We start from the raw sequence: 26,849 nt of genomic DNA, 5'->3' as shown, positions 1-26,849 counted from the left end.
TCTATTCTATTCTATTCTATTCTATTTTATATTTTGAGATGGAGTCTTGCACTGTCACCTAGGCTGGAATGCAATGGCACGATCTTGGTTCACCGCAATCTCCCCCTCCCAGGTTCCAGCGATTCTCCTGCCTCAGCCTCCCGAGTAGCTGAGATTACAGGTGCCTACCACCACACCCAGCTAATCTTTTGTATTTTTAGTAGAGACGGGGTTTCACTATGTTGGCCAGACTGGTCTCGAACTCCTGACCTCAGGTGATCTGCTTGCCTCAGCCTCCCAAAGTGCTAGGATTACAGACGTGAGCCACTATACCTGGCCATCTTTTAAAAATATTTTCTAATGAAAATTTTTTACTTTTTTAAGTTAAAATAGAGACAGGGATCCCACTTTGTTGCTCAGGTTGGTCTCAAACTCACGGGTTCAAACAGTCCTCCTGCCTCAGCCTCCCAAAGTGTTGGGATTACAGGCGTAAGCCACTGTGCCCAGCCTTCTCTTTTTTTGTGGGGGCGGGGGGCCATTTCAAACAATTCTCCTGCCTCAGCCTCCTGAGTAGCTGGGACTACAGGCGCGTGCCACCGCCCCCAGCTAATTTTTGTATTTTTAGTTTCAACACCATTTCATATTAACACACTGCATAAAGGATGTGGGATCCAGTTTTCTCTTTACCATTCCTCTCACCGATGGGCAATTTACTATTTACAATTTATCCTTGTTTGATTTGAGATTGAAACTACCCTGTTGGAAGACGTGAATTTTTTTTCCAGGATATGCCTGAGTTCTAAGCAACAAAAGTAGCACCCAGTGCTTTATTAAGCACTTCAAATATGGCTGATATTATGATAAATGCTTCACTCACATTATCTCATTTAGCCCTGAAAACAAACCCTGAAAGTTTAGTAACAGCATGATTCCAAGTTTAAAGATGAGCTAGTTGACTAAACAACGTACATAAATTGGCCAACATCAGGCAACCATGAGAGGCGGTAAAGGATCCAAACTTGGGCAGCTCCTGAAGAGCCCTGGTTCTCCAGTACTGTGTCACCTGCAGCAGCCACAATGTTTCAGAATGAGGAGCGGCCCACCCACAAACACACGGCTTTATCCAGCCCCAACAGAGACAGGAAGAGACTATGAATGAATGGATACATGAATACATTTTCTCTCCAGGCAAAATCCCTAAAAGTAAAACAATTATTCTCTATTGCAGGCAATTAACTACAGGCATGGGCTCCCACCTTCACCCAAAACAGACGCGCTGAAGCCGGAGCCATGGTTTTTATAGGCTGATTCCAACTTTGTTGGACAAAGAGACTTTAGGGGTTTACCTTCTTCCCTATCAAATATTTACCAAAGACATTTATTAGGAGGGCCTTAATTTGAATAAACAGATGCCATCCTTGACCATCTCAAGGACAAAGTTAACACTACTATCATTTGGCTTTGAGATGAAAATAATCATTTTTAAAAGAGAAAAAGAATGCTAACTACGTGAAACAAAAAACAAACCAAACAACTCTAATCTAAACATCTTATCAACAGTATGTCACTTTCACTACAACTTTAGATCTGTAAAGCGCAAACAAAACCAGCAATAACAACGATAAGATCTAAACTATGCAATCTGTTTTCATAAGAAAAGTAAGGTAGTCTTAAAATGTTTTTAGAATGTTATAGTTACATAATTACCACCAAAGACGATAATTACCAGCCTTAACCCACAAAATTGGTGTGAGATCTTTTGAGGACAATTAAGTCATTATAACAGATTGATTCCACATCATTTACCACTCCCAGGAAATCTACCACAGCTCCATTTAGCAAGGCAGATTCTTCTTAGATTTCTTCCTGAATTCCTAAGGTTGCTTAGGGACATTTGCACTTTTTTATTTCTTTGTTATTAGTTACTCTTAGGAAATATTCCTTTTCTCCTTAATTCATTAGACCATGATTTTAGGAGATGGGATTTCTACAGCACGACTGGAACATTACATATCAAGTTAAAAGTTCATTTTAAAATATGAAAATAGGAAAAAGATACTAATACACATGCTATCTTAAGGAAATATTTTTTCAATATTCATTCGAGGGATGGATCTTTTTAAAAGATGAAAGAGGAGAAACAAGAACACCCTCAGAATGTGAAAACAAGGCCACTGATACCCAAAAAAAGTTACAAAACAGAATTTCAAATTGCTAAAATATACAGATGAGGATGCTAAATTCAAAGTTAAAATAACAGCTATCCATGTCCTCCAAGAGATCATATATTCAGAAATCATGACTGGGGTCGGGGGTGACAGGAGCAGAAAAATTGGGACTGTTTTTTAAAAAGGTAACTATTAAAAACTTAAAATGTACCTTGTGAAATTACTTTCAAATCACATTCCACTGAATTCTAACTTTGGACTGTTGAAAATGGAAGCTTTCCCAGAACTGAGTGTGCGTTTAACCCCGGGAATGATGCGACAACCCCGACCACGTGAACAATCTGGAAAACGACACAAAGGGGAGGGCGAGCGGCCGCACCCTTCAGAGGTGGGGTCTTGTGGGTTTGGGGTTTTTCATCATTCTGCCTAATCAATTCCCATTCATTTCAAGTATAACTTGTGTGTTCTTACAGGGTTCAGGAACTCAGAAATAAATACCCACATGGCTGCTTCTGGATCTGGTACAACAAATATATGATTCCCCTGGGCTTGTGTCTGAGATGCTCACTCAGTATTTTCAAGATTTCGGTGTAAAATCACCCTATTGCTGCTGGGCACAATGACTCATGCCTGTAATTCCAGCACTTTCAGAGGCCAAGGTGGGCAGATCACTTGAGGTCAGGAGTTCAAGACTAGTCTGGGTAACATGATGAAATCCCATCTTGACTAAAAATACAAAAATTAGCCTGGCGTGGTGGCGCACGCCTGTAGTTCCAGCTACTTGGGAGGCTGAGGCACAAGAATCGCTTGAACATGGGAGGTGGAGGTTGCAGTAAGCCGAGATCCCACCACCGCACTCCCCCTGGGTGACCGAGCGAGCGAGAGTCCATCTCAAAAAAAAAAAGAAATAGTCACTCTATTGTATATTAGCATATGTGTATAAATACTAATAAATACTAGGTATAGTGAAATGGGAGGGAGGTGGGCAGTGTTGTGTTGGAAATACTCGACTATGTTGTTTATCTTAAGTGTACCCTTCTTTGGGGGCATGGGATGGGGGAATCCTAACCCTTAGATGATTGATATTTCTGACCACTTCCAGAGAAAAAAATACCAACCAAGGCTATGCTTTGGCTTCTTCCACTAGAGTGAAGTCTCTGAACATATAAAGATTAAATTACATCCTGAGCTAGAAACAGTTACTAACCGTTCATCAGCAATGGGCAGCGGATCACAGGTGATAACACAGAAAACACCCACAGCCCAAGGTGTGACCTCCAGGGAACACTTCCCTCCAAACTTCCCGGCTCCTCCGCCCTCCCCGCCCCAGTCTCCCTCCTCTCCATTCATCACGGCTCCCCTTTCCTCTCCCACTCCCTGTCAGCTCAAACTCCCATCTCTTTTTTTCAGCTTAGGTCAATGTGTTAGTAGTTCCTTCTTTCTTTAATGAAGAGTTTTTAATGTTTTCTTATGCTTAAAGTCAGCTCAGTTTTACATTTCACAGATCAAAGGAAATAAACACCCAGTCAGTCAAGTTCCTTTTTGCACAGAGCCTTTAAGTGACTTTTCCTTCGGAGATCCAGGAGCTTCCCCTACAGTAGGGTGACTGGGCCACTCCAGGTCTAAAACCCATTTAGTGCTACATCCCATTAAAGAGAGGACAGTGCCTGCCTGAAAGAATTCTGAATCAAATAATGAGCCCTAAAAAATAAATACACATATATGCATATTTATATGTATATATCTAAGTATATGTTTACATGCATATATATCATTGTATTTATGTATTATGCACGTATTATGATATATACATATATGTATGTGTGTATTGTGTGTGTATATATGTGTACAATATATTTACTATGTATAATGTATCTATTATATGTGTGCACACACAATACATACATACTAATACACAGTTCCTCTACAAAGGAAGGCCACGAAAAGATCTTCATTCCTTCCTTGCATCCCACCTGCTTGGAGGCTTACAGAGGGGCTTGGTGATCTAACACACGACTCCCGACTCTCCAGCCTCATCTAGTTCCATTCACCTCACAACAGATCCAGCACATCGGCTTCTTTCAGTGGCTGACAAATGTCAAAATGCCATGCAGTTTCTTGCCTCCCAGTTTTCTGCCAAGAACATTCTCCTGCCCTAGACCTAGCTACCTCCTGCTCATCCCACAGGTCTCTATTTATTTTATTTTTATCTTTTTTGAGACGGAGTTTCGCTCTGTTGCCCAGGCTGGAGCACAGTGGCATGATCTTGGCTCACTGCAACCTCCGCCTCCCAGGTTCAAGCAATTCTCCTGCCTCAGCCTCCCGAGTAGCTGGGATTACAAGCGCCTGCCACCATGCCTGGCTAATTTTGTATTTTTAGTAGAGGTGAGGTTTCTCCATGTTGGTCAGGCTGGTCTTGAACTTCTGACCTCAGGTGATCCGCCCACCTTGGCCTCCCAAAGTGTTGGGATTATAGGCATGAGCCACCGCACCCGGCCCAGGTCTCAATTTAAATGTCCCTTCCTCCAGGAAGCCTTCTCTTGCAGCGCCCATTCATATATGCGTGAGATACTCCTCCTCTGCACTTCTGTGATGCCCTGTAGCCTAAATGCCTGTTGATTTGTCTGTATGCCACTTAACTGAAGGCACCAAACAAAGAGAGCCCCTGTCTTATTCATTGCACCTAGAAAAGAACTTGACAAACGGTAGGTACTCAATAAACAGTTGGTAAATTCTATTTCAAGTTGACTGGTTTCTCTCCAGTCCCACCAGTTTTCCTGCTAACAAATGCCTTCCACCTAGAGTCTGTACCAAACATGACATATGTATGATTTCATGGTATTCTGAATGTTTCAGGTAAATCTTGAAAGGTATAAAGGTAAATCATTAGTAACAAGGAATTCTTTCAAGGTTTTGGATCTGTCCATAACAAATCTTTTCTACTTACATGGGTAAGGTATAGACTAACATCAAACTCAGAGAGAGAGCTATTTACTCATTTCCTGCTCTTCATTTCCAAAATGATGTGAAAAAAAAAAATGAAGAGATAATTTCTGCTGAATAACTCTTCTCTGTAGAAGCCACCAGTACATAGTCATTCACTAAATGAATGGCATTGTTAGTATTAAAATAAGGGATTGTATAATCTACAGTGTCCTGTTACCCAGTTCAGGGAGGGCATAACAGGTCCCCATTTATCAGATATCTAGTTACCAAACAGTTGATTACAAATTTTAAAGGAATTAAAAGGCATTTAGCACAAATGTCAACCTGAGAATACAAAGAGCTATGTGCATTCAGAGAGCTGTTTCACGAGCAGATGGTTTCTTAGGACATCAATTCCTCTCCTCCTGTTTGTTCTTGAATTTACTCATCAGCTGTGTGTCCCTGTCCCACCAACCCACCAAAACCACCCTGTCAAGTTCACCAACCTGCACACAGCTAACTAGATCCAATAGTCAATTCTCAGTCATCCTCCCACTGACCTCACAGCAGTATTTGCCCCAGCTGATCACTACCTCCTTCTGGGAACACCTCCTTCGCTTGCCTCTGGCCATCACCCTCTCCTAGTTCTCTTCCTACTTAACTGGCAGCAACTTCACTGCAATCCTTGCTGGTTGCTCAGCTCCCACATTTCTAAAGGCTGCGATGCCCTAGATTCCTTTCCTTGTTTCCCTACTCTCACTCACTTGGTGAGGTCATCCAGTCTGAAAGATTTAATACCATCTGCACCCCAATGGCCAGCAAATTTGTCTCCAGTATCAACCTTTCTGGTTAATCCCAACACATATATCCCACCGTCTCCCTCACTTGGTGGGTGAATGGGCACTGCAAAATTAAAAGCCAGATCTTCCCAGCACTTTGCGAGGCTGAGGCAGGCAGATCACTTGATGAGCTCAGGAGTTTGGGACCAGCATGCCAACATGGTGAAACCCCATCTCTACTAAAAATACAAAAATTAGCCTAGCGTGATGGTGCATGCCTGTAATCCCAGCTACTAGGGTAGCTGAGGCAGGAGAATCTCTTGAACCCAGGAGACGGAGACTGCAGTGATCAGGGATTGTGCCACTGCACTCCAGCCTGGGTGACAGAGTGGGACTGTCCCAAAACAAACAAACAAACAACAAAAAAAAAAACGACAACATATCTTTCCTTAACCTGCTTCTCCCACCTCTCAGGAGATGGCAACTCTATCCTTCCAATTCCTCAAACACTTCAAGGGTATCCTCTTACACTAAATTCAATCTCCCAGTAAATCCTACTGGCCTTTCAGAATACCCGGAACCTGGCCACCTCTCAATCTCTTTCATGTGACTATTGCCATGGCATCTGAACTGGTTCCCTGATCCCACCCTTGCACAGCCACCGTTATCATTTTTAAATGTAAATCTGATAACACTTCTTGGCTCAAAGTCCCCCAACAGCTCCCCAAACACTGACTGTAAGCCAAAGTACTGATCAGGTCTCTAGGGCTCCACACTCTCGGCTTCCCTCTGGTCACGATGCCTCAGGAACACTGGCTGTCTCAGGACACATGCACTCGCTGTTCCCTTTGTCAAGAACATTCTTCCCCCATTAGCCACATTGCTCTGTGAAATCTTTCCCTCGTCACCCTAGTTAAAACTGCATCCCCACTCCTCCAAATCCACCTGTGGCCCTTCCCAATGGCATCTATCACATCCACGTGCTATGAATTTTACAATCATCCTTCTACCCTACCAGAATATCAGCTCCGAGAAGATAGGAACTGCTGTCTCTTTCATTCATTGCCACATCCTTAGCTCTCAGACAGTGCATGGCACACAGTAGGCACTCAATAGATGTGTTTAATGAATGCACAGTGAATAGCAACCTTCTCCAGCCTTAGTGGAAGTGCCAATTAACTGAGCACTTTAGTTAACAGGCAATGAGTGAGGGGAGTTGGAGTTGGCCTGTATTCATCCATTCTCACATGGTTATAAAAAACTACCTGAGACTGGGTAATTTATAGAGAAAAGTTTAGTTGACTCATAGTTCTGCACGCTGTACAGGAGGCATGGCTGGGAGGCCTCAGAAACTGATAATCATGTCAGAAGGCGAAGAGGAGGCAGGCACACATGGCAGCAATGGGGAGACAGCACCAAGGGGAAAGTGTTACACTCTGTCAATCAGATCTCGTGAGAACTCACTCACTATCATGAGAACACCTGGGGGATATGTGCCCCCATGATCCAATCACCTCCCACCAGGTCCCTCCTCCAACACTAAGGATCACAGCTCGAGATGAGATTGGAGTGGGGACACAGAGCCAAACCATATCACAGCCCCTAATGTGTTCCAGTGACACTGAACTCCACTGAAAGCTTCACTTTCAGAGCTAGCTAGGATTAATAAGAAATCATTTCATAGTATCAGGTAAATTAGTATATCAGTCCGTTCTCACACAGCTATGACAACATACTTGAGACTGGGTAATTTATAAAGGAAAGAGGTTTAATTGATTTGCAGTTCCACATGGCTGGGGAGGCCTCAAGAAACTTACAATCATGGCGGAAGGGGAAGCAAACACGTCCTTCTTCACATTATGTCAGGAAGGAGAAGAATAAGAGGCAAGTGAAGCGGGAAGCCCCTTATAAAACCATCAGATCTCATGAGAACTCACTATCACGAGAATAGCATGGGGGAAACCGCCCCCATGATTCAATAACCTCCCGCTAGGTCCCTCCCATGACACGTGGGGATTATGGGAGCTACAATTCAAGATGAGATTTGGTTGGGGACACAGCCAAACCCTATCAATGGGGTTTGTTTTAATTTTAAAATCAGACAAGAGAAATTAGCAAGTTTTAATAGAACTGTCAAGGAAACAGAACATGGGGGAAGAGAAATATAAGAAAAATAATTTATAAGAAAAATAATCTATCATTTTATAGCTAATCCGATTAAGTAAAGGATTTATTAACCTAACCTGAGAGAAGGCATAGAAGAAATCACCTCTACTTCTAAGGCCTTATTGGGCCAATGATGAGTAAGAAAACAGGCCACCCTTCCACCCTCTTCCTTCAGCACCAAACCTTGAAGAGCCCTACACACCCCTGATCATCGGACATCAATTCCTCTCCTCCTGTTTGTTCTTGAATTTACTCATCAGCTGTGTGTCCCTGTCCCACCAACCCACCAAAACCACCCTGTCAAGTTCACCAACCTGCACACAGCTAACTAGATCCAATAGTCAATTCTCAGTCATCCTCCCACTGACCTCACAGCAGTATTTGCCCCAGTTGATCACTACCTCCTTCTGGGAACACCTCCTTCGCTTGCCTCTGGCCATCACCCTCTCCTAGTTCTCTTCCTACTTAACTGGCAGCAACTTCACTGCAATCCTTGCTGGTTGCTCAGCTCCCACATTTCTAAAGGCTGCGATGCCCTAGATTCCTTTCCTTGTTTCCCTACTCTCACTCACTTGGTGAGGTCATCCAGTCTGAAAGATTTAATACCATCTGCACCCCAATGGCCAGCAAATTTGTCTCCAGTATCAACCTTTCTGGTTAATCCCAACACATATATCCCACCGTCTCCCTCACTTGGTGGGTGAATGGGCACTGCAAAATTAAAAGCCAGATCTTCACAGCACTTTGCGAGGCTGAGGCAGGCAGATCACTTGATGAGCTCAGGAGTTTGGGACCAGCATGCCAACATGGTGAAACCCCATCTCTACTAAAAATACAAAAATTAGCCTAGCGTGATGGTGCATGCCTGTAATCCCAGCTACTAGGGTAGCTGAGGCAGGAGAATCTCTTGAACCCAGGAGACGGAGACTGCAGTGATCAGGGATTGTGCCACTGCACTCCAGCCTGGGTGACAGAGTGGGACTGTCCCAAAACAAACAAACAAACAACAAAAAAAAAAACGACAACATATCTTTCCTTAACCTGCTTCTCCCACCTCTCAGGAGATGGCAACTCTATCCTTCCAATTCCTCAAACACTTCAAGGGTATCCTCTTACACTAAATTCAATCTCCCAGTAAATCCTACTGGCCTTTCAGAATACCCGGAACCTGGCCACCTCTCAATCTCTTTCATGTGACTATTGCCATGGCATCTGAACTGGTTCCCTGATCCCACCCTTGCACAGCCACCGTTATCATTTTTAAATGTAAATCTGATAACACTTCTTGGCTCAAAGTCCCCCAACAGCTCCCCAAACACTGACTGTAAGCCAAAGTACTGATCAGGTCTCTAGGGCTCCACACTCTCGGCTTCCCTCTGGTCACGATGCCTCAGGAACACTGGCTGTCTCAGGACACATGCACTCGCTGTTCCCTTTGTCAAGAACATTCTTCCCCCATTAGCCACATTGCTCTGTGAAATCTTTCCCTCGTCACCCTAGTTAAAACTGCATCCCCACTCCTCCAAATCCACCTGTGGCCCTTCCCAATGGCATCTATCACATCCACGTGCTATGAATTTTACAATCATCCTTCTACCCTACCAGAATATCAGCTCCGAGAAGATAGGAACTGCTGTCTCTTTCATTCATTGCCACATCCTTAGCTCTCAGACAGTGCATGGCACACAGTAGGCACTCAATAGATGTGTTTAATGAATGCACAGTGAATAGCAACCTTCTCCAGCCTTAGTGGAAGTGCCAATTAACTGAGCACTTTAGTTAACAGGCAATGAGTGAGGGGAGTTGGAGTTGGCCTGTATTCATCCATTCTCACATGGTTATAAAAAACTACCTGAGACTGGGTAATTTATAGAGAAAAGTTTAGTTGACTCATAGTTCTGCACGCTGTACAGGAGGCATGGCTGGGAGGCCTCAGAAACTGATAATCATGTCAGAAGGCGAAGAGGAGGCAGGCACACATGGCAGCAATGGGGAGACAGCACCAAGGGGAAAGTGTTACACTCTGTCAATCAGATCTCGTGAGAACTCACTCACTATCATGAGAACACCTGGGGGATATGTGCCCCCATGATCCAATCACCTCCCACCAGGTCCCTCCTCCAACACTAAGGATCACAGCTCGAGATGAGATTGGAGTGGGGACACAGAGCCAAACCATATCACAGCCCCTAATGTGTTCCAGTGACACTGAACTCCACTGAAAGCTTCACTTTCAGAGCTAGCTAGGATTAATAAGAAATCATTTCATAGTATCAGGTAAATTAGTATATCAGTCCGTTCTCACACAGCTATGACAACATACTTGAGACTGGGTAATTTATAAAGGAAAGAGGTTTAATTGATTTGCAGTTCCACATGGCTGGGGAGGCCTCAAGAAACTTACAATCATGGCGGAAGGGGAAGCAAACACGTCCTTCTTCACATTATGTCAGGAAGGAGAAGAATAAGAGGCAAGTGAAGCGGGAAGCCCCTTATAAAACCATCAGATCTCATGAGAACTCACTATCACGAGAATAGCATGGGGGAAACCGCCCCCATGATTCAATAACCTCCCGCTAGGTCCCTCCCATGACACGTGGGGATTATGGGAGCTACAATTCAAGATGAGATTTGGTTGGGGACACAGCCAAACCCTATCAATGGGGTTTGTTTTAATTTTAAAATCAGACAAGAGAAATTAGCAAGTTTTAATAGAACTGTCAAGGAAACAGAACATGGGGGAAGAGAAATATAAGAAAAATAATTTATAAGAAAAATAATCTATCATTTTATAGCTAATCCGATTAAGTAAAGGATTTATTAACCTAACCTGAGAGAAGGCATAGAAGAAATCACCTCTACTTCTAAGGCCTTATTGGGCCAATGATGAGTAAGAAAACAGGCCACCCTTCTACCCTCTTCCTTCAGCACCAAACCTTGAAGAGCCCTACACACCCCTGATCCTCCCGTCGGTATTCCATTCACCCTCTTGCCTTGGCAATCCTAAGGAGGCACAAATCCCAGGGAAGTGGCTCACCCACCCAAACAGCAACTGCAGCCAGTTATGTTAGCCAAAACTGCTTATCTCACCAAGCACTGGACGCGACTTCAGGGATTATGTCAAGATGCATTTTGCATTGATCAGCACTGATTTTAGATCTCCATTGACATGCTGTCCTGTAGGTCTCTAATCCTCTGATTTTATTTTGTAGTCTATGACTTAGGATGCACTGTACAGAAATAATTCTGGGTGTCATATTCATGTATATTGCATCATTTCACACTCAAGCTTGAGGACTTGAATTTCAACTAACACTGCCCTATTCTAACACATTTCATGTGCCAGGCTGCATGATACTTGCACCTCATTAAAACATGACACAATTAGAATGCTGTAGTAAGAGAGGGCACTGCATTTTCTTAAACGTTTGAATCATGGAAGTATCCTTGTTGCTATCAAGGAAGATGTATCATCTACAAACTAGAACAGCTTTTGAGATTGGTATCTGTAAATTGTCCTCACTCTTAAACCCACATAGCAGTTCCTTCCCAGAATTCAACCCATTTTTTTTTTTTTAAGAGATAGCTTTTGGGCTTTTCTGTCGCCCAAGCTGTAGTACAGTGATATGATCATAGCTCACTGTATCCTCGAACTCCTAGGCTCAAACAATCCTCCTGCCTCTACCTCTCAAGTAGCTGGGACTATAGGTGTGCACAACCACACCCACTCATCTTTCAATTTTTTTTTTTTTTTTTTGTGGAGACAGAGTCTCACTATGTTGTCCAGGCTGGTTTTAAACTCCTGACCTCAAGCTATCCTCCTGCCTCAGCCTCTCAAAGTGCTGGGATTACAGGCCTGAGCCACTGTGCCCAGCCTCAACGCATTTCTAATGATACATGGCCACATTAAGTCACTGAGGTACAAAACCTTGAGTTACAGTTCTCCCTCTTACCACTCCCACGTGCATTCAGACCCTGCCAGGGCACACAGAGGACTCCTATGCGGCGCCTCTCTCTGCATCCTTTCCCACCTTTCGGTTCCGAGGCCTCTGCTTCAGTTCAGGCCCTTTCAACTCTCACCAGGAGACAGGTCCAACAGCCACCTCCTCAACCCTCCCCATTGCCACGGCTCTGTCATCAAGACACCACCTTTCAAAGCTCTGTATTATATCCCTATTATCTAGTGAATTCAGAACAAACTCGCTAACAGTCAGTGTCTCACAAAGTGTGATTCACAGATCACCCCAAAAGACTTACCTGGCCACCTGTTAGACGTGCAGCCCTCACTATACATGACGTTACCAGAATTTCTGGGAGTTAAAGCCAAGAACTGTTTCATCCTGACTAGTGACTCTGATGTCCACTAACAGCTAAGTACCCACACCCTAAAGCTAGACATATCTGGCTATGATGGACTAACATCTATCAAGCCAACCCCGACAAAACCAAAAAAGAAATAAAGACGAGCTGGCTGTTTGAAGGTAACAGAGAACAGCTAAGGCAGCCAGGACTTGAGGGGTCACAACCCTGGAAAGACATGAAAGTGAATCCAACCTTCTCTCCCACATTTCCCTTTAAGGCTTTTCTGGTTCCACAGCAGCCCAGAGGAGAGGCCAGGCAGGAAGCAGCCAGGGCTCTGAGTACAGGAGAAGCACCATCTGATTGCTTTAATAGGAGCAAACAAGAGAATAAAACCATCTTTCATTCTGTCCTCTATAGATAACCAATGTGGGCATTTTGATGTATTTCCTTCTAGTCTTTTTTAAACGTACAGTCACATAATCTCAGAATTTTAACACATGATAGCATTAGAACCTAAAAACATTAAGTGACTACCCAAAGGTCAAATAGTCCCCATTAAATATATTTTTAAATCCACCTTGTCCCATTTACAAGAGCCCAATCATATATCAAAAAGAGAAAAGAAGTAGATACACTATTCCCTAGAATTTTTGAGTGGTAAGATTACAGGTTAAAATTAAGTAGATCGATTTGATTCATAATGCTAATGATGTAAATGTTTTTCCCTTGTCCTCAAAACCTTTTACCAGGCCAAACTTACATTGGTACCTCCTAAGTGCCTCTAGGGGAGAGGTCAGGCTCTGGAATCAAATGCCTCTTGATTCAAACCCTATTTGCTATCTACGCAAGCTCAGACACATCAGGGTTTGGTTTCCTTCACTCTAAGATGAAGATGATAAAAGCACCCGATATCAAATAAGCATTGTGAAGGCGAAATGAGATAATGCATGAGAAGCCTTAGCAAGAGCCTGGCTGTTAAAGCATCGTGATAAAGGCCGGGCGCTGTGGCTCACTCCTGCAATCCCAGCACTTTGGGAGGCTGAGGCAGGAGGATCGTGTTGAGCTCAGGAATTTGAAACCAGCCTGGGAAACATAATGAGACCTCGTTTCTAATAAAGTTCAAAAAAAATTAGCCGGGTGTGGTGATGCATGCTTGTGGTTCCTGCTACTTAGGAGGCTGAGGCAGGAGGATCTCTTGAACCCCGGAGGTCAAAGCTGTAGTGAGCCCTGATTGTGCCAGTGTACTCCAGCCTGGGTGACAGAGGAAGACCCTGTCTCGAAAGCAAAACAGAGAGAGAGAGAGAAATGCTATACATCTCAGCTGCTCACCACTGCCCCCCTACTAAATTGCCAGCTTCCTGGACACGGATTTCATTTACACCTACTCACCTGCCTGTCCCTAGCATAAAGCAGAGTAATTGGTACAAAAAAGGAAATCTGTACTTTTTTTGGTTTTAGCTTTTAGAAAGGGAGTTAATGGTTGAAATAAAAACCTAATGAAGGTTTATCAAAATGTCGTCCACAATAAATACGTATGGTATGTTTATCTGTATATGTGTGTATATGGACTTATGTATCTATATAGTCTGTATACTTACAATGCAGACTGAAAGGCTACAATATTCTCTACTGTTTAAGAAGTTTTGTAAATTGTGTTTTGGGGTGAGTACTATTCTGGATTGAGAACTGAAGCTGGTATGTTTCTTGTTTGTTTCATTTCCCCATGCAGAGCACCTTGAAGATGGAAAGAACCTTGAGTCAACAGATAACTTACTAATTTACACAGGACCCCACTAACCAGCATGGAGATCGGGGGGCACACTTCCTATTTTAGGTGATATGTGAAAACTTTCTGTGCAAACACAAACAGCTCCTGTCAGAGGCCAATATTATACGGCCACTATGGGGAGGTAAACTCAACCAAGAGAAGCCAAATTCCTGTTTTTACCCTGAAGAGTAACTATTAAGTGGCTTGCTGAGTACATCAGGACATGAGTGTTTCTGGCTAAATAATACCTGCATGGAATTACACGTTGCAATTTTAGGAATAACGGAATTAGGTAAATAGGAAAAACAAATTACACATTAAAAAAGGTTTACTAAAAGCTGATGAATTACCATGTAGCCAATTTTATTCACATCTTACAGGTACGTTTCTCACTGGACAATTAACACCTGACCACTGCTGTCCACAGAAGAAATTGCAAACTGGCAGATACGTTTTGTTTGGTCTGTGTCAAAATAAAAGCTATAGACAATTTTGTGAACACTGGGAAATGTCACATAGAAACCCAGATTTACAGCTTCATTTGACAAGAACAAAAAAATGACAAAAATCAGAAGCTCTGGAAACTTTATATCCACAATCAGCAGAAACCAGACAACACATGGCTTTGGGTTTGCCGCAGTCTCCACCACTCCCTACTGTCACATGCCCCCAGACTGCAACTTCTGGCATTGCCTCCTAGCCCCTGTAGGCATCCGTGTTTGCAGTTCCTGTTCCAAGTCTCAGGGCCATTCCCGGTCTTTGGTGTTCACTTCTGTAGTGTCTTTTTTATTCTGGATTCTCATGGGTTTTGCCAAAACTACAGGTTCAAATTCCATCTACACTGATTCAACGTTCACAACGTCTACCTACTAAGACAAAAGAGCTTTTCGCTTTGAAATGCAACGTGTTTGTGACTCAGTATTTCTCTTTTCTGATTTTTCTTTCCCTCACTTCTCATCTCCATGCTTTGTTCAAAGCCAAATCCTGAGTGCTAAGTGAGGAAGCACAACTACCTTCTTGCAATGGAGTTGGCAGGGGTGGGTGTTACATTCTGCTCCCCTATTCGAGTCAGGTCTGGAAATTCCACATGAAAGCTAAACAGGTCCTTTCAGACCCATGAAACATGCCCCTCCTGTGTGTTCCTGGGCTGAGCACTCATAGGGACAGAACGGAAGGATGCCCTGGGCTTGGGGTTTAGCAAGTGGCTAAGAGCCCAAGGGGATACCAGCTTTAACTCTTCCCTGTCTATTCTGCAGACAGGACACTTACAAGCCAAGGTGCATTACTCATCCACTTAAATATGTCATCACTGTCCTTACTGGAAACATTGTCTTTCTTAATCAGTCATGACGTATTGGCAAAAAACTATTGACAGGCATTATGAGGAAGAGTCTGGTTTATATCACCTATTTCCATAGAGTCCACATGAGTGGTGCAGACCACTGCTTCTCCCATTTTAGCCTGTACCAGAATTCCCTGAGGAGTCTGTTAGCTTCCTGGATCCCACCCCCAAGTTTCTGATTCTGCAGGTCTGGGGTGGGGCCCAGGAATTTACATGTCTATATTCCCAGATGAGGCTGGTGTTGAAGAAGTGAGTTTAATAACAATGGTGACAGGACGTTGAGAAGCCCCACATGTACGTGCCTGGGAAAGAGTCTCTTCAAAAGCTCGGTTTAAACACTTCAGGAGTCAGGTACAACCATCTTATATTTACAGGTACTCATTAGTTTCTCCATTCCATGGTGCCAATCTCTGCTGGGTTTTTTTTTTTTTTTTTTATTTGAGGGGTTCTTTTAGTAGAAACAGGGTCTCACTATGTTGCCCAAGTTGATCTCGAACTCCTGAGCCCAAGCCATCCTCCTGCCTCAGCCTCCCAAAGTGCTGGGATTATAGGCGTGAGCCACTATGCCCGGCCTGTCCATCTCTGATTTGATCCAAGAAAGAATGAAGAATTTCTCCAGGTCCAGGAAGGGTTTTTCTTTAATCAGCTTTATGTAAAAGTCTTCAAATTGGCCTAGAGGTGCTTAGAATCAAACCACTTCAAACCGTGTGTCTCTAGGCATCTTACTAGCAAAGAGTATTTATGTTTTCTTAAATACTTATTAGTAACAATTTAAGGCTTTAGTGTACAGAGTTGTTTCCTAAATGCCACCCACAGTTGTGTCATCTGCTCATGGTTAGTTTAAGACTCCAGTTGGAATCCCTGTTAAGATGGTGCTGACAACTTTAACAGGTGTTACATGAAGTCTGATCCACCCTACATATTAAGCTAGTTTTCCTCTATTTCAAAGATCATATTCCAACTAGTATTTTGACTTGATTCTCCTGAAGACATTGTAATGTAAAATTACTGAAAGAACACGCAAAATTGTTCAATTAATGCATATGTAAGTAAAATTAGAAACACACACACACACACACACACACACATCCACTCCCAAACCCAAAGCACTGAATTTCCGCTCTCTGCAAATCTCTGAAAATAGGAAATAGAATGCTTCCTTTCACTAAAAGGTTATCCTCGGGAAAGCATGATTCAGATTATCATAATCGCCGCCTTTTCTGATAGAAAGCACGTAGGGGTTTTCCTCTGATGGAACTGACAGACTGGCTCCTTTCGGGGGACTCACAGCTGGGTGTGAGCAAGGGATTAAGGCTTCCGGGTTATTCTAATATCAGCCTCCCCTCCCTCAGCTCCCTCTCCCACTCCTTCCCCGCTATGGAGAAGTGATATATTATGTGTTTAAAACTATGCCCAGCTTCTGTTGAAAATGTATCAAAATACCATCTATTCCACCAACAGTATGGAAGCTACAGTTTCTAAAGCAAAAAATTAGGATAGTCTGTCAGTAGAGCAAAATATTTTAAGTCAGATATACCAGTTTCTTTACTCAAATACTTTAAAAGTTACCACATAGAAAACTTTCTAATTTCTCCATCTTATTGACTCACATTCTAGGGAGCTGCTTTGCCTTAATAAACACAGCCGCATTTGCCCTTCTGATCCCAGGTTTAAAAATGTTCCATCAGCCATTTGATGTCAAAGAAAACAAAGTAGGCTAAGTCCAATTTCACAAAAACCCTATTCATAGATGAATAAACAGCTTCAGAAACTGTAGCCCCAGCAAAAAGTGCCAGAAAACAATGATATGAACAAGGCAAAAGACAGAGGGCGCTCTCTATTCTAAATGACCATCATACACGGCCAGAGAGGAGCCAGCGGGAAAGGAAAGGAGAGCATCTACCTACCTTAGCCCTGGCAGGAGGGGAAAGAATAGGCAGACATCCCAACTTCAAATCTAACGTTTACATTACTGAGATTGGAAGTTGTCAATGACCCAGCTGCAACTAGAACTTCGTTTCACAAAGGCTGGAACCACCAACACCTGAATCCAAGACACCATCACCTCCAGAATACTGCAATGCCTTCCGGCTGGATTTCCTGAATTCACTTCTGCACCAAAAGCCTGACTGATCTTTCAACACACAGATCAAATACTGTCACTCTCTGCTTTCCAACACAACTATAAAAAATATTGCACCTCCCTGACCACGACTTGTAAGACCCTACATGATCTGGCCCCTGTGTGTGTCTCTCTCTCATCTGCTTTTCATCCACCACCCCCACCCTCGCTCTCATGACCCCACCACAACTTCCTTTTCTCAAACCCTCCAAGCCCATTCCCACCTCAGGGCCTGTGCATGAGTTATTCCCTCTCCTACAACGCCCTTCTCCCTAATTTTCTGATCGCCGGTTCCTTCCTACCTTTCATGCCTACATGTCACCTCTGAAAGGCTTCCCTGATGACTTCATCCAAAGGAGTCCCCCACCCAGTCCCTCTCCCTCACCTCTCTGCTTTATTTTCTGATTCATGCTTATCAGTAGAAATTTTCTTATTCATCTGTTTTGTGGTTGGTGGTGGCGTTTGTCACCCACACATCCACCACACTAAAGCAGGGACTATGGATTCCCAGCACTTAGAACAATACCTAAAACCGAGAAGGTCCTCCTAAGAACAGGGCGAAAGCGTCCAAGGAAACAATGAGAAAACGGAAGACGGACTTAATTTAACTTACCTCTGTATAACAACAAAAGGGTGAATAGAATTGTCATAAATTATTAGTAAGCATGTGAAGGGTGACACTCAGCCACAACAATATTAAATATTTAAATAAAAATACCCCAATTACACTACCAGTTAACTTGAGTTATTATTGATTATGAATAATAAGTGGGTGAACACATATGCCATACGTTATGCAAGAGGCATTCCCTGTATTTATTTCCTCTTTTAATTCCACACATATGCCATACGTTATACAAAGGGCTTTCCTTTTATTTTGGAGATGGAGTTTTGCTCTTGTCGCCCAGGCTGGAGTGCAATGGCACGATCTCAGCTCACCGCAACCTCTGCCTCCCGGGTTCAAGAGATTCTCCTGCCTCAGTCTCCTGAGTAGCTAGGATTACAGGCGCACGGCACTATGCCCAGCAAATTTTTTTTTTTTTTAGTAGAGATGGGGTTTCACCATGTTGGCCAGGCTGGTCTCAAACTCCTGACCTCAGGTGATCTACCCGCCTCGGCCTCCCAAAGTGCTGGGATTACAGGCGTGAGCCACCACACCCAGCCTCCCACACTTGTTGGTTAGGAAGGAACTAGAAGGTACCATCTGGATAGAGGAGGAACCAGGGACGGGACAGGACCACAGAACAGAAGCCTTCTGTGAAGCCTGGTCCCAGCTCCTCACCTCTGGACCTTGGACAACTCATTTCACTTCCAAAAGCCTCCTCCATGCTGCTCATCTGCAGTGGAAACTGCCTTCCTGTGCATCTCCAGGCTTGGGAAGAGTCCAGTGAGAACAAATGCAGAAGTGCCCTGCAGAGCTCATGAAAATAACATCTGATTTTTTCACTTAAAGCCTACATAATGGGTAAGCCAGTGATGACACGCCAGAAATAACATAAATGAGAGGACAGAGGGAAAGCAAGGCAAGAACACTCAGGTCGGGGAGCTAGAAGACAACAGGCTGGGTGAAAAGAGAGGCAGTGACACAGGCATAGGGACACAGACGGGAGGGCCCCTCTCGGTTCCTCACAACAAGGGGAATGCACAAAGGAGCCAAAGCAGGAGCTGTCACTCGCCAGTCTCCATGGATAAAGGATGGAGACACCCCAGCCTCAGTGCGACACATAGATTTGTGCCAAATTTTGAGATCTGCCACGGTTATTTATTCCTGAAAAGACATTTGGTGTCATTTCCCATCAACAATAAAATCTCCACCAAAAGTCAGCTCAGTGTAGTAAACGCCGTGTGGTCACCAACTATAGGATGGTGTGACTAGCCAAAAGCCCATCTCATCCTCCCAGGTCCTACTGAGGATCCTGAGAACAAACTTCAACCACAGTGACCACTGACCACCCCACAACTCCCTTCTGGCTACTTGTGTTAAAGATTTTTTTAAAGGGGGGCAGGGGGCAGTCTGAGCATGGTGACTCCCACCTGTATAATTCCAACACTTTGGGAGACCGAGCAGGGGGGATCACTGCAGACCAGGAGTTCCAGAGATCAGCCTGGGCAATACCACAAGACCCATCTCTACAAAGATTTTTTTTTTTTTATTAGCCAGGTGTGGTGGCATGTGCCTGTGGTCCCAGATACTTGGGAGGTTGACACAGGATGTTCACTCAAGCCTCAAGCCCTGGAGATTGAGGCCACAATAAGCTATGATCGTGCCACTGCATTCTAGCCTGGGCCACAGAGCAAGACCCTGCCCTTATTTTCTTTTCTTTTCTTTTTTTTTTTTTTTGAGACGGAGTCTGGCTCTGTGGCCCAGGCTGGAGTGCAGTGGCGCAATCTTGGCTCACCGCAAGCTCCGCCTCCCGGGTTCACGTCATTCTCCTGCCTCAGCCTCCTGAGTAGCTGGGACTACAGGCGCTCGCCACCGCGCCCGGCTAATTTTTTGTATTTTTTTAGTAGAGACAGGGTTTCACCATGTTAGCCAGGATGGTCTCGATTTCCTGACCTCATGATCCGCCCGCCTCGGCCTCCCAAAGTGCTGGGATTACAGGCGTGAGCCACCGCGCCCGGCCTTTTTTTTTTTTTTTTAAAGGCTGTTATAAGAACTCTTCAAGGAATAAGGAAGAAATCTCAAGGGAAATGTCTCATTTATTTTACTAAGAATTGCCTGATGCTGTTGCTAGGTGGTGCTTATAAATATAAGCACACACCGTAAGACTGGTTTTTTGCCTTAATTAGTGGCCAAGTCAAGCATCCTCAAATTAAGTGTCATCATTCCAGAATGTAAATGAAACAGCTGGAGTACATACCAGACCAGATAGCCCAACACTACAGTAGCAGGACTCCAGCAAAGTTTGAAAACACGTCTGCAGCTACGTGCTAGAACAGTGCTTCTCTAACTGTGATGGGTGCATGAATCGCCAGGGGATCTTATTAAAATGCAGATTCTGGTTCACCAGGCCCAAGCTTCTGTATCTCTAACGAGCTCCCAGGTGATGCTGAAGTTGCTGGTCACAGACCAGGTGCCAGACAGGGGCCAACAGTTGACAGCAAAACCATCCTATGCCATCCTCACTGCAAGCCCAGGTACAATTTTTTAGAAGTGAGGAAATATGGCTCCAACTAATTTACCCAAGGAGAGTTCATGATATTTGCAAGAGGTATTTATCACTCCAGTAATCAAGAACCTTCCTGATCAGCTGCAAGTTCTGCCCCGGATCCTCTGACCAGCTGGCAAATGGCGGAGAAATCTCTTTGACACTGACAGGTGCTCCTGGATGATAAGAATGCACCTTATGAAAGACTTGACTGCTCAGAGAGAACAGTTTGTGTCCTGGAGCTATAGGAAAAAGGAAGAGAGGAAGCAATAAAAACAAGGAGTAGAAATTTATGGAGAGCTTACATAAGATCACACAGTCAAAAGCAGAACTGGGATACTGAGTCCATGCTCTGAACCACTCAGCTCCACCACCTGGTACAAGTAATCAAAGTGACAAAGTGATGGAGTTTGGGAGAGCCCCAGAGAGACCACCACTAATAATTAGGGGACCCTGAGCAAATTCTCTCTCTCTGCTTCAGTTTCTTTAATATGGGCTGGAAATGATTCATACACCTCACTGGGTTTTCTAAGGATGAAATGAAAGAGGCTGGACGGGGGCAGTGCCTCACATTTGTAATCCCAGCACTCTGGGAGGCCGAGGTGGGAGGATCACTTGAGCTCAGGACAAGATCAGCCTGGGCAACAGAGTGAGACCCCATCCTGCATTAAAAAATAGTAATAATAAGTAAAGAATTTTTATAATGAGGGAGCCTAAATAAAGCACTTAGAACAGTGTCTGCCAAGATAATAAATGCATCAATCAATGTTTTTCTGTTATTAAGAGAATTTTATCAGTGGAGTGCAGGAGAGAGAATGGAACCAAGGAGAGGGTGGAATGAAGAGCTTTTCTAAACTATGGCCAAATGGTAGACCTACAGCTGCTAAAAGAAAAAGGCCTCCCTTTCCCAGGGACCACAGAGGCTAAAATAAAAGGTATAACCTAAACTGGAATCAAGGTAACAAAATGAACTGCCTCTGTCTGGACGGCGGCAAGAAGGGCCTAACCGTGCAAGGTAGTACATTGCAGTTGACCTATGATGTATCAGATCTCTATAGTTAACTTGGAAATTCCAGCCTTTCCATGACCAAATAGTGAAGCACCTTAAGATTGCTATGCGTCATAAACACACAGACATGACAGGGAAAGAGCAGGGCCCGTGGCTTAGACCTTCAGCAAGCAAGTCCCCTTTTCTCTTGGTTGGTGATGGGGACTGCTACCAAAACTAGCAGCACCAGAACCTGGCCAGAGACTTCTCTCCTGGGACCAAAGCTGGGTGTTATAGACGTGCTGACTCAACTACACAATTTTATTATTATTATTATTATTTTTTTTTTTTTTTTTTTTTTTTTGAGACGGAGTCTTGCTCTGTCGCCCAGGCTGGAGTGCAGCGGCACGATCTCGGCTCACTGCAAGCTCCGCCTCCCGGGTTCACGCCATTCTCCTGCCTCAGCCTCCCCAGTAGCTGGGACTACAGGCGCCCGCCACCATGCCCGGCTAATTTTTTTGTACTTTTTAGTAGAGACGGGGTTTCACCGTGTTAGCCAGAATGACCTGGATCTCCTGACCTCATGATCCGCCCACCTCGGCCTCCCAAAGTGCTGGGACTACAGGCGTGAGCCACCGCGCCCTGCCAACTACAGTTATTGACAGCCTACCCACTCTAGGCTGATCAACGGCCAAGGCTAGGACAGTTCTGCTGGGACAACCAGTCCCACTTCTTCCTCGTCGAAGGCACTCCCCAGTGGCCTTAAAGCAGAAACATGACTTGTGGTAGCTGCATTCCACAATGAAATTTCTCATATTTAAATCAAGCTTAGAGAAAAGGACCTCATATAAGTTCAGATTTTGACCTAAGAAGATTGAACAGGAATGAAGATATAACTCTATTTCTAAAACACGGCTGGATGTAAGTAGGGAATGTGGCACATGTCTACTCTGAGAACTGAGCTATGAAAATCAGTGCATGTAAATCCCTGTTGCCTGCCTACCAATATCTATTCTCCCCTTTTTCCTCTCTGACCAAACTCCAAGTTTTTTTTCAGGGTCACAATGTACCAAACTTAAAAAAAAAAGAAAGGAAGGGAAAAAGAAAAAAGGAAGAAGAAAAGAAAAGGAAAGAAAAAGAAAGGGAGCAATGGGAAGGAAGGAAAGAAGGAAGGAAGGAAGGAAGGAAGGAAGGAAGGAAGGAAGGAAGGAAGGAAGAAGAGAAAGAAGAAACAAAAGAAGGAAAAAGAAAGAAATTACAGCGACCAGCCCTCCCTGCTGCATGAGGTGGCCATGTCACATTTCTGGCACCTGAGATGTAAGCCAGGTCACTTGATAGTTTTTCAAAGAACTCTTTAAAGGGGAATACTTGGCTGCTATCTGTCTTCTGTCTTCCATGAGTCTCCCTTCTGCCTGGAATAGGAAGACAATCATGCAGGAGCCGCCACCTTGCACTGAAGCACTAAGTATGAAAATGAACACCATGTGCCAGGCCATACCCTATGCCATGTGCTACGAATGGCTGAACAAGATGGCAGCGCCATGGAACCCCCTACATGTTGTAAAAGATCATTTGCTTTGCAAAGGCTTTTACTGAATTGACTGGCAAGGCGCCATGAACTAGGAATAAATTTGATTTACAAATAACTTTCTCACATGAACTAAAGACAGAGAATAACACAGACATATACTGGATGAGTCTCCTCCACTAACATGCTATTCAGACCGAATCCTGAAGATCTATTCACAAATGTACAGTTTCTCGGTGTGGTCTAGGTGTGGCCTTGGGAAGAAACTCCTGAGAAAATGGAGTGGAGTGAAGCCAAACCACCTGCTCTGCTAGGTGACATCGGTCAATCACTCTGTGACTCAGTTTCCTCAACTGCAAAATGGAAATAACTGTTCCTACCTCAAAGGTGGTTGTGCCTATTAAATGAGCTGATATTTGTACAATGCTTAGACATGTACCTGATACACTGCTTAATAATTACTGAAGATCCACTAACATTATGGTAAAATTGGTGACAGTGTAGCTAAACACTAATAATAAAAGCCAGACAGATTAATTCATTCTGTAGACAACAACTTATTTCCTAAGGCACACATCTGTCAAATAACAAGGACATGAGATCCAGCTGTCGACTGTGGCCAGGTTTAGACAGTTTTAAATCTAAGGCCTTCAATGGTTCTCATAATCGCCCTACCCAGATTCATGCAATACCAAGAGTCACAAAGTCTACATGAAGAGCTGCTTATCAGTAGCATGTATTTATAAAATAAAGGTTGGGTAAAGAGATTAGCAAAGAGCACTAAAAATAGTCCTATAAGCAAACAAGCTTTTGTAAGTCGACAGTTCATTAAAAAGTCAATACTTGAGCATCATTATTGTGAGAAATATTCAAGTAATGGGTCATGCAACTTGGAAGATTGCAGCCTCTTATCATCTTAGCCATCTTTTTTAGATTGGAACACAGAAAGTATCCAGATCTTTCTACAAGGCTGTATTTCAGGGTCCAAAAGGGCACAGGCAAAAGTGTAATGTAGCCAAGTGCCAACCACAGGTATGTAACCTAATAAGTATCGTAGGTATTGAGCCAGCCATAGATATTCGTTTCAGGTCAGGAGAAAACTTTTCCTAGATGAAAGTAATCTCAACTAACTCATAATGTCAAGGCAACTGGATAACAAAAACATGCTTTAATCTACTCTCCCTTTTAAATACTCAACAAACATAACAGGATGTGATTTTACACTTCTCCTTTTCCAATCCCAAGAGGGACCAAAAAAAAAAAAAAAAAAGACAAAGTCTTGAGGGTGTGAAGATCTCACTCCATCATCTTCCTGTGTGCCTGTTACCATTTTTCTGGTTGTACATTATCAACTAAGCTGGCAGAGGCTCAGAAAAGCCAGGGTGATAAGATGTAACCCTTTCTTTCCTCTACAGAAGAACTGTCCAATAGAAATATAGTGGAAGCCACAAATATGAGCCACGTGTAATTTTAGATTTTCTAGGAAACATACGTAAGAAGGTAAAAATAAACAGGTGAAGTTTATTTTAGTAATATCTTTTATTTAACCTATCAAAATACTATCATTTCCACATATAATAAAAAGTATTAAGATATTTCGTGTTCTTTTTTTTTCATACCAAGTCTTCAAATGCCATGTGTATTTTAGACTTACAGCACATTGCAATTCTAACCAGCCACATTTCAAGGGCTGGAGAGCCACAAGTGGTACTGGTTACTAAGCTGGACGGAGCGGTTCTAGAAGTCAATAGTAGGTGAAATTTGCAGTGTCTCAAGTTGACTTTATGAGGGACATACAGATAAAATAGGTATCAACTCAGTTTCAGCAAGTTGCCAGACTACGGAATTTGGTAGCATCTTGAATGAAGGAACACACCTCATTTCAAACTAGTGTGGGCATGGATGGCTTTTAAGCTAATGCTTCCTACCAAGTACTGGCAATGCCACTTACTCTTTGGGAAAGCTAGTCACCAATGCAAAAGCATGTGTTGTTTTTAGCTTCATTTTACATAGGAGTCCAGGAAATTCTGCTCACTTGACAAACCCGTTCTCAAGGAATTCTCCCAGAGGAGCAGGAAATGGTCAGACATACCCGCTGACACACCCCACACACCTCGGACATCCTATTCCACGTGGTCTACGTGTAAGTCACAGGCATGAGAAATGAGATGTAGCGGTGATCAGCTTTCATTATGCTGCAGCTATGGGTGGGACGGTTTGAAAGCTGACCTGGTCTTACCAGTATTACCTACTTCGCAGGCTTTCTGTGATGACCAAGGGCAGTAACAGAGAGAGCTCTTAGCAAACTGTAAAGCGCTATAAAATTCTAGTTAGTACTGAGAAAGAACACCATTCCTCACCTGGAAGAGCAGATAGAAAAACAAATACTACCTCGAAACAGAGATGTTGGGGGTGGGGGGAAACCATGAAAATACAGATTGTGCTTGGTGGACTTTGTTCTCTTTCAAGTACAGAAAAAGGTTGAGTAAACTCTAGTACCTTTCCCTCGAAATCGTGGGAGACACTGAAAAGTAAGCGAGCCAGCTAGGAGGACAAGCTTCTACCTCTGCTCATTCCCCCCACCGCCCCAGTCCCACTGCCTTCCTCATCCCAAATACTGTATAAATCAAGACAGGGATTCCAAACAATTAGATTTCTCCTTCCCAGGGCTTCCTTGTGGCCTGAAAATGCAGCGCCACCGGCGATACTGGCGCCTCCCGCAGCAAAAGTCACTGCCTTCCCGGGAGTCCTGGCTGGAGGTTTCTCTCCGGCGCAAATGCCACGGTGTTGGCTCTTGCGCCGCCCTCTCGCCTTCTCCAACAAAAACAGACAGGCTTGGCGACCCGCCGGAGTCTCCCTCTACCTGTCCGACCGCCCCGTCATGCCTGCGGACGGCTCTGGTCCGGCGGGAGTCACCCACACAAAGGCGCCTTGTGCCTCTGCGCTCGGGTCCCCGAGTCGCCGGGCACCGCACCCGGGCCAGGCAGGGAGAGCGCCCCCCGGCCCGAGTGCCGAGTCCGGAGATCCACATCACCAGCCCTCAACCTCCACAGAAAGGCCACCCCTACTCCCTGGTTTAAGGATGGGGCTCCCCTCGGTTTGCCACAATCCGCACCCCGGAAAGGAAGAGCTCGGAGCAGGTATGAGAGATACCGGCGCACAGACCACTCGGCAGAAGTTTGCATTGTCACCGGGCTGTGCCCTCACCGCTTCTCGCCGGGAGGAAGGGCCAAGCACCCCCTACCCCAGTTCCCCGCCCAACCATCCCCGAGGCTGGAGGACTCCGGACACTCCCCCCGCAAGGCCCGCGCACCTCTAGTCCAGTCCACCACTTGTTTGGGGCTCCACTTGGTCACGGGTTCCATGGTAAACGGCTTCGCCTCTCGCTGGGTTGAGGAGTCGGAGATAAAGTGTTGCTGCCTGTGCTCCGGTGGCCCTTCCCGGGAGGGCGCGCCCACGGCTGCTCCCTTGCGCCCGAGCGACTTCGTCAAGGCTGCATGGCCGCGGTCAGCGGGTCGTCCCAGCGCAGCTCCGCCAGGGGAGCCTGGCCCTCTCCCTCCAGCTGCCACAGTCCAGCTGCAGCTCCTTCTTCCCCCGCCGCCGCCGGGATCCTGGGCACAGCTGCTGCTCCTG

The 26,849-nt window shown here is 44.5% G+C and overlaps 1 protein-coding gene across 1 annotated transcript in view; it reads right to left on the bottom strand.

The window, feature by feature from the left end:
• Positions 1-26,841, bottom strand: part of CNKSR3 (CNKSR family member 3) — a 127,307-nt gene extending 100,466 nt beyond the window's left edge. Inside the window, exon 1 of the mRNA XM_011964380.1 lies at positions 26,530-26,841. Coding sequence (XP_011819770.1) covers positions 26,530-26,581 — 52 coding nt within the window. The 5' untranslated portion in view covers positions 26,582-26,841. The remainder of the gene's footprint in view (positions 1-26,529) is intronic.
• Positions 26,842-26,849: the final 8 nt, after the last annotated feature.

This window comes from Mandrillus leucophaeus, unplaced genomic scaffold (assembly GCF_000951045.1).
Source record: "Mandrillus leucophaeus isolate KB7577 unplaced genomic scaffold, Mleu.le_1.0 Scaffold698, whole genome shotgun sequence".
Lineage (NCBI taxonomy): Eukaryota > Metazoa > Chordata > Mammalia > Primates > Cercopithecidae > Mandrillus > Mandrillus leucophaeus.
The sequence above is the reverse complement of the archived record's forward strand: the minus strand, read 5'-3'. Positions and strand labels throughout refer to the sequence as shown.